We start from the raw sequence: 9,182 nt of genomic DNA, 5'->3' as shown, positions 1-9,182 counted from the left end.
CTTAACTTATAATTAGGTTAAGTACTCTTTTTATTTCTGCCCCGTGTTCTCCTCGAATTGTAAGGTTTAAAACCACATTTTACCAATGAATTTTAATATATAAATATCTAAATCATGGAAGTAATATCAACTACTCCAACATGCCGTTTATTCAGCTACAATGGATGGTGACAAATTATCACATCACTGCCATTGCATCCCAGAGTATGAAAACTAGTTGTTTACTATTTACACAAAGAAATAAAACAATACCCAGATTTGTATTTTTTTTAATAATTATTTGGAGATTTAGATGCACAGAGAGGGAAACAGTGTATATCAAGATAATGGATCCACGCTGCCCGAATCAGAAACAGATGTATGACACTGCAGAGAGGTGTCTTATCAAAGGTGAACCTTATCTGTGAAATCCCCAAAGAACACTTAAGGTTCAAAGAAAATGGATTAGCTGGGAGAGAGCCCAGAGAGTATGTTCCTATACCCTAGCATTGATGCATGCTTCCTCTGGACAATTCTAAGGCTTTGCTGATGGAAGCAGCACGTATGTATATGCTTTATGTATTTACATCATGTTATTCCCTTCTGCTCACTTTGGAGACTAAGCAGGATGTCCAATATTGACTTACAACCTCTTACGTTGTTTAGGTGTACAAGAACAAAAGTGCTTTTATAGCTGGAGTTTCTATCTCCCCTTACCCAGAGACTCTCGATTACTAGAATATCTCTTGTAGAAGTCAATAGTTGGTTGCCTGACATAGGAGGGAAAAAAATACAATTTCCTGAAAAAAATAGGGTACGTTTAAGAAAATAGTAAAACCTACTATACAGACCTGTCCCTACTGCACATGTTAAATCTCCAGAGAGAGCTGACAGGACCAAAGTCACCTGGGATTTTGTAACCACGCAGCAATAAGCAGCCATTTCTGTAATCCTCTCTCTGACAGAGAAGCCTGCTGTGCCTTGCAGGGACTTAACACAACAAACCTCTCCAGCAGCGAGAAGGATCCACAAAGATTTAGGCAACATGTCCTGATCTGCCAGGACAATTCGCAAACTGAGCTGGGTCACAGCATTGTTAGCGCTAATGGGTTTATTGTCCCTCCTAGCAGGCAGGGTCTCCGAGGGGTTTTGGGTAAAAGAGGCTGACACAATGGTGGTGTGTGGTTAAGTCTGTAAACAATCCAGGAACTGATGTGTACCCCTGGAGCCTCCTCCCTGTTCTTAGCTTCACTAGTGGCGACTGGAGACTAGACCTTTAACCTTCGACATCTTTTTGGTGGGCTGCCGTTGTTCGGCAAGGGGTGGTCCTTCCCGTTCCGCAAGGTGCTGGTCAGTGTCCTGAGCAGTTGAGGAAGCTGTGGCTTTCAAAGTCTTCTTTATATTTGTCACCTAGTGGACAAAGAAATGTACACAAAAGATAGATTACATAAAAAAACAATAATAAAGTATTGTACTGTGCTAGCTATTGATAAGTGAAGAAAGTTTGGAGTTTAAGTGATGTTTACTGGCTTTCTTCAGAGATTAATCTCTGAAGTTAGCCCTTTATTGGCTAACTTCAGAGATAAAAAGAGATCTATGAGGTGAGTGATTTCCACTCACCTCATAGTTAGAGCCGGCCTGTGACAATGAGACTGTCACAGGTCGGCTCTGTAGATCGGGAAGTGAGCAGAAACATGCACCGATCTGCTCACTTCCCAATCGTCTTCCTGCAGGGAGAGGTGACTGTCAGTCACCTCTCCCTGCAGGGATTCCCACCTCCGATCCTCTAGCGCTGACTGGAGGAACGGAGGGAGCTGGCACAGCTGGCTCTGCCTCTATATAGGCAGAGCCAGCTGTCACTCACGCAGCCGGGTGGATCTCGACAGTATTGTTGGGATCCGTCCCGGCTGCGGCACTCACAGTATATCGTGGGCAATAGCTCGCTATATAATGAGCTTTGAGTCACTGGAGGAGGTTAGTATATGTCCTCCTGTGACCCTAAAGAGAACTATGGGGGGAAAACACTTACCCCATAGTTCTCTTTTAAAGAAGCAAGCTTTCAGGATTACTTCGATCCCTTTTTCAGGCCAATAAAGGGTATCACTTAAACTCCAAACAAAAATGCAAAAACAAAACGCTATACAAAAACTAATAAATTACAGTGCACATAATATACTGAGATAGGCAAAACGGCAACACATTACAAGGCGGCTGAATGTGGCCAATATCTGAAAACCTGTTCCATGGAATGGATTCTCTCAACTCAGCTGTGGATTGGTAGAACTAATTCAGAGTAACCACTGACCACTTGCTTCCTAGTCACTGAGCTTTGGTAGAAAGCCTTTTCCAAGTAAAATCACAATCAGTCATCTTTTTTTCTATTTTTTAACAATGGATTTAATGGTGCTCCGAAGGGATTTTCCAAGTTCTTTTTTTTTTTTAAAAAACCTAATGCTGAATAGTGCGTCCTCAGAACTTGATTCTGCGCTTGTTATGATAACTGTTAGGTCTTACTGATACTGTTTAGATCTATTTTCTAACAAACTTTGGCTTTTCCGAAACAGCTGTATTTATTTTGAGATCAGGTGTCGCTGCACTCAGATGGACTCCCTCCAAATAATTATGTGACATCTGGATCCAATTAGCTGCACCAGAGTTTGTTGTAGAATTCCGTGTCATAAAATTCCCATGAAACCCATTTTAACTCTAGGTTAATGACAAAAAAGACAAAATTCAAATGCAAAGCAATGTAAATATAAAAACACACACAAGATGACTGGAATTTCTCACTGAATAAGAACATGGCATACAAAAAGGAAAGTACTGCCCTCTGCTGGTTACAAAAGGAATAACCACTGCTCTACGTTGACTATGAAATGAATGCAGTCGCAAATTTCATTTTTTCCTTATTATACTTTGAGGTTTTATACCTTTTCATGTTTATGTTGGAGTATCTGTATTTGGTTGTCAAGACATTATAATTGTATACAAATGTCTGCCAGTACTGAGCATCTAGTAAATAAGTTAACAATCACATTGTGCAATGTGTCACGTACTATAATACGGTGTGCCATAAACAACTTAGAGTAACGTCACCTGGCAAACAAAGTGGACTTTATATACAAGTCTCTGAAAGGGGAACCCTTCTTGCTGCCTATAGCAAACAGAATCTACCTTTTATTCTATACTGTGTTCTGTGCTTCATTTATGAATGCTGTGAGTTTCCTACAGACATGCTGGCTGCTGGGGGCAATAGGAACTGTTCCCCCTATGAATGATGTTCAGTATGACTGTGTGATTGTATTTTAAGATTCAACGTTACATACAGTATGCCAGCTTTACATAAAATGCATCCATCAATAATATGCAGAGGGTCAGGGTCAATGTTTGCAGTAAGAGGACCATATCAACTGATCACAGGAGGTCCCTTGCAGAAAACTAAATCTTGCAGGCTGGGACAACATGGTAGATTAGCTGGACTGCTTAACTGTCAAAGAAATAAGGGAGGTTACCCACTATGGCTAGGTGATGTGCCTGGAAGTGTCTTAGATTATATAAGGTACCTACATATCCTACATTTGTCAAACTCAATCTGCATATGCTCAAGAACCTACCAAACCCATTACTCCCAACAACCAGAGCCCTTGACTTATCAATGCCTTGCTGAGAAAAGAAACCCATCTGGGTGATCTATATACATGGCAAGGATCTTTGTTGCGGATTTCTAGTTTTTATTGTAAGTAATAGCCATTTATTTTACCATGTTCTAGACTGATCCTGAATGGGAGGGTTTGTCTTCATAGTAACCACCTGAGCAAATCTTAGTGTTCTAATGAGGAAAGCTGAGGTGTCTGCATTCCTGTAGTAGACATGCCTTAGCCACGCATTCTGCTTTTTCAGGTAATCAGGTGATTACTATGAGGGGGAGACGGCTGTTAGGCACAAATCTGTGAAAAATGCTGATTACGTGTGTTTAGCCATTATTTAGGCACTCCCATTAAAGTCTATGGGACCAAAAACGCCCAATTCTGCCGGAAAAGAAGCTTGTATACTTTTTGTGCTTCAAGCTACAAACAGCAAAACTCTCAGGTGTTAATGGGCACACTGAAATAAAAAAGTATACAGGTATATAGTCTTCATAAGAAAGCCAGGACAGGAAAAATGCTCCCTCTTAATTCCTCTAAAGCTGGCCATACAACTACTGTTATACTTTTTTTATTCAACCTGCGGGCAAAACGGGAAAAAAAAATGGAAAAGATTGCCCCATCCACGCTAAACAGCATGGATGGACAAATCGCTCCTTGTGTCCTGACAGTGGAAAGTGTGCCCCCGTCAGAATACTCAAACAATGATGGCAGCTGGCTGGTTCCAGTCACTGTTCACCTGAAGATTTTATTTTTTAACTGGCTTCTGATTGAAGGATGCCGGGCAGAAGGGTGCTCACAGGGGCACCCACTGTGCAAATTTTGGCTGGTTTATCAAGCAGCGGCCGAAATTCGTACATTTTATTGCCAGCTTATGTCCCAACACTAAAAGTATCCTTAGATATAGACGAATTATTGCCTGATCCAGCTGATAACAGCCAGCTCTGGCAACAATTGTATGGCTACAGGTTACCTTAAAAAATGGTCTCCACAGATCTCCAGAGATGGAACCAAAATGGACAGTGTCTGTACAGGGTATAGCTTTGTTTGTTTGGCCAGTGTGATCATATGGGTCCAGATCACAATCATTCTACAGACAAGACCATGTCAACTATTTTATTCAACTGCTGTTTTCCATCCATAGTGAACTTTTAGCATATTTTTAGTTTGGGTGTTATAGGTAGGGCTGCAACAACTAATCGATTTAAAAGCAACTAATCAATGATGAGAATCATTGCCAACGATTCTCAGCGATTATAAATCGATCTGATTAGTTGCAGCTGCCGCTCTGCTCCTCAGCTCTCCTCCCCGCTGGTGCTGGCTGCAGCGGTCTGAGCCCTTTTCAATCCCCACTGCTCTCCCCGCCTGTGTCGGCAGAGGCAATCGGGAGACAGACCACTGCAGCCAGAACCAGCAGGGAGGAAAGACCGCTGTGACTCTGCAATCCCACGCTGCTCCCCCTACCTCAGAAGCCGCTCCGTGTCTCCTCTTCCCCTGCTCCGTTCAGCCTCAGCCCTCGCCCCTATTCAGCCACTTTAGCCCCGTCCCTGGGCCGTTTTAGCCCCCATCCCCCCGTTGGAACTAGAGGCTGGGAGCCATACCCAGCCTGCTATTGGATATTTTAAAATGTAATAGCAGGCTGGGTATTGCACCCGCCCACTGCCTGCTGTCAATCAGTAATGTGCCGTGCTGCAATGCCCTACGTTCCAGTGCAGTGCAATTGCAAACAAGGTACATACCGTTTTATTCTGAAGTAAACTTTAAGTCTGTAAAGCTGTAATTGTGTATTTTATTTGACATAAATGACGGTATTATTATTTTTAATGCTATCCGATTAATCGAAGCTAATAATCGGCTAACTAATCGATTATGAAAATAATCGTTAGCTGCAGCCCTAGTTATTAGGTACTACTGCTGGTGGACTTTTATGCTTTCTTCTTCTTATGGGTTTTTGAGCCCTGTGCACCCTTTTGTGGGAAATGAGATAGATGGATACTTTTTCAGCCTGCAATGTTGAGCTGAATGGAATTGTCTGCTTATACTCACCTCTGTCTCTATTTGCTGCTGTGTACGGATGTGGTTCTCCTTGTACTGGTTAGCCCGTAGCACTTGCTGTTCAATTCCCATTAAAACTGCCTCACAGCCATCACACCTGAAATGTAAAGTTATTTGGAGTTACATTGCAGAAGCGTGATTAATACTGTAAGACATTTCACATCCTCATCACACAACAGAATAATAATAATGACCAGAGAGGCAATTATACAAGAATAACAAGTCTACGATGAGACAAAACCCAGGACGGATGTTTTCATCCTCTGCCATTACAATTATTGTCTCCATGAACTTTTCACAGTCACACAATATACAAACACGTCAGCTTGAATTTCTATGACAAAAACCTGACATCAAAACAATTAGCTTGATACAAGCACAACATCCTGCCAAAATATACTGAGGGGGATTATCAAAACTGGAGCAGGCAAAAACTGGAGCAGCTGTGCATGACAACCAATCAGCTTCTCCCTTTCATTTTCACATATTAACTGAACAAACTGAAGAGAGACGCTGATTGGTTGCTATGGGCAATAGCTCCAGTTTTGATCAATTGATGTATTTAACAATCAAACTGATCAGAACCTAGAACACAATGCTGTGGACAGATTAGAACTTACATGAGACATGATTAAGCACAAGTATTCATGCAAGGAAATCAATACTATCACTGCCGGCCTCTCTTTTTGGTAATGCTAGTTGCATGGTTGCCATACTGATCCAGTGACTTCTCATACTTTGTGTCTCTGACCTTGAACAAGTATGTAGATCTAAACTCCAGACATCGCTTGCTGCATGCTTCTTCGGGGTCACAGGCTACGGAACTCAGAAATAGCCAGGCAACTAGCATTTTCAGAAGGTGGTCTGCAATAGCAGCCTCTGTATTTCTCTCAAAACAGGTTCTCTTTGAAAGAAGCAGTAGACACTGATGAACTCTATATATGGAAATGCTTTTTATCTTGGCTGTCATGTTGATCCGAGGGATTCAATACTTTCCCAGTCACTGACCCAGAACAAGATCTGTACACACTCTGATCTTCCTAATCGGCTTGCTTGTTCTGGGTTAATTTTCAGCAAGAACAGAACTCAGACTGCAATGGAACATGCACTTTCTTAAGGTGATCAGCAATCAAAACCTACCCGTTTCCTACTGTACAAGCCACACTGCACTCAGGAGTTAAACCCTAAAAATACATTCAAGTTCCTTAACTATGAACATAAAAGTATCTTATTTGTGTATCACTCGGCTTTATATCCTCAAATCATCTCTGAATTGGTGCTGACACTGTCCTTCCTTCTGGAGGGTGGCTACTTCTGTTCCTTATGGGCCCTGTGTGTGTTGTAAAGTAGTCACCACTCCAAGCTCACTCCTGTGATGGACTACAATCTCATGACTTGTTTACTTTGTAGTGAGATTGTAGTCCATCACAGGAGGGAGCTTGGAGTGGTGACTACTTTACAACACACACAGGGACCGTGGGGGACAAAAGTAGCCACCCTCCAGAAGAAAGGACAGTGTCAGCACCAATACATTACATACATTTTTGGTAACAGTTATGGCACTTTAAAAAAGGAGAACTATGGGGTTAAGGCTTTTCCCCATAGTTCTCCTTAGGGTAACGGGAGCACACAAACTAGCGTCCTCCCGTCACCCTAAGCTCACTATACTGCAAGCTGTAGCTCCCTGTATACTGAGACGCCGCAGTATACCGTGAGCTGATGCTCACAGTATACTGAGACGCCGCAGCTAAAGCGGATCCCGACAATCATGCCGGGATCCGCCCAGCTGCGTGACTGACAGCTGGCTCTGCCTATCTAGAGGCAGAGCCAGCTGTACCCGCCCCCTCCCCGTCCATTCCGCCAGTGAGCGCTGGCGGATCGGAGCGTGGGGAATCCAGCCCCTCCCCTGTTACGGCAGAGAGCTGTGACAGGATCGAGAGGTGAGCGAACGCCGTTATGCGTTCGCTCAAATCCCGATCTACTGAGCCGACCTGCGACAGTCTCATTGTCACAGGTCGGCTAGAACTATGAGGTGAGTGAAGAACACTCACCTCATAGTTCTCCTTTAATTAATATTTAACTCCTGAGTTTAGTGTCACTTTAACCAATATCAAACAGTCCATCTCATGGAAAAATACAGTGCTTTCCCCCATGAACATTCACGGGACACCATATTTTGCTGACACATTTGAGCAGCAATCATCCAACAGGGAATAAAGCGCCAGTCATCCCACTAAAAACATAGATTTAAATTTTGGGTGTATTTTTTAACCCCCATAAAGCAGATCTTCCATTCCAATAACTTCTACTGTGGTAGGGGATTTTGGGAAGGACTGATGTAAATACTGGAAGAGTCACTATAGAGCTGTAGAAAACACTGCTTTGTGACATATACTGCACATGGAAAACTGCTCTTTTGATTGCGCCAAACAAATAATGGTTCAGAAAATGAGTCCATATTTGGGTGTACAGTAATGTGCCAAGAAGATAATGGCACAATAAAAGTTAGGCATTCTACTATGTGCCAAATACACTATACACGCTGAGACATAAAAGTTTATTTGACATGAGATGTGCCAAAATAAGATGTCCTGTGTGACAATTTGCATTCCTCCAGTTACTAAACTTAGTTGATCTGGCCCAACGTGGCAAAGTATGTGAATAAAATGATTCTCACCACTGCTGAAGAGTTTTAACAATGCTACTTATATCCTTCTTGGGAATGTCCCGTCCGATGCAGAAATCCACCTCTAGCACATGGTTGCGCTGATCCAGTTTGCCCTGAATTATATCTGTGTAAACGGCTTCTATGATTAGATCCTCCAACTCTCTGAGGTTCCTCATATCCAAATCTTTCAGCAGCACAGAATATGGAATGCACTAAGAGTGAGAAACAAGTGGCAATATTAACACAAGAGCATGCCTACATCAAACTAGGTTTACCCTTATCATAATACAATAGTTGCCATGAGGAGTTTGTCTCTCCTGTATTCCTCAAATCTATGTTATGTGCACCGTGCGTCTCTTTAGGAGCTCTACAAATATTCTTACCATAGGTTATGAATCAGTTCCAAGAAAGTGTATCATTTACAAAGAAAATCTGCACATTGCATCCCTGACTTTCTTTTGCAAATGCTGGCTTCCTAGGCTATGGCAGGGGTAGGCAACCTCCGTACTGAAGCATTTGTGGAGCTACAAGTCTCACGAGGCATTGCAAGACTGACAGCCACAGGCATGACTCCCAGAGTTCTGAAGGCATGTGTAGTTTGACCACAGATGGCGTGCCAAGGTTGCCTACCCACACTGGTTTTAATTCCTTTTCTGCCACTAAAATGTAACACGCATACAGCAAATTAAGTCAGAGCTCCTGATCTGCATACTTGTTTCTTATAAGTGACAAAGTATTTAAACCGCTACAACAAACTGAGAGCCAGGTAAATATACTATATAAATACCTGTAATAAATAAATAAAATATTATTTTGAAAAGGAGGAGGTCAGCAAT

At 42.3% G+C, this 9,182-nt stretch overlaps 1 protein-coding gene across 1 annotated transcript in view; it reads right to left on the bottom strand.

The window, feature by feature from the left end:
* Positions 1-253: 253 nt before the first annotated feature.
* COPS7B (COP9 signalosome subunit 7B) overlaps positions 254-9,182 on the bottom strand; it is a 20,888-nt gene continuing 11,959 nt past the window's right edge. Inside the window, exons 5-7 of the mRNA XM_018563291.1 lie at positions 8,356-8,558; positions 5,670-5,775; positions 254-1,389 (exon numbers count right to left, since the gene is read on the bottom strand). Of these exons, the coding sequence (XP_018418793.1) occupies positions 1,231-1,389; positions 5,670-5,775; positions 8,356-8,558 (468 nt within the window). The 3' untranslated portion in view covers positions 254-1,230. The remainder of the gene's footprint in view (positions 1,390-5,669; positions 5,776-8,355; positions 8,559-9,182) is intronic.

This window comes from Nanorana parkeri, unplaced genomic scaffold, assembly GCF_000935625.1.
Source record: "Nanorana parkeri isolate BGI_ZX_2015 unplaced genomic scaffold, ASM93562v1 scaffold648, whole genome shotgun sequence".
NCBI classification, from domain to species: Eukaryota; Metazoa; Chordata; class Amphibia; order Anura; family Dicroglossidae; genus Nanorana; species Nanorana parkeri.
The sequence above is the reverse complement of the archived record's forward strand: the minus strand, read 5'-3'. Positions and strand labels throughout refer to the sequence as shown.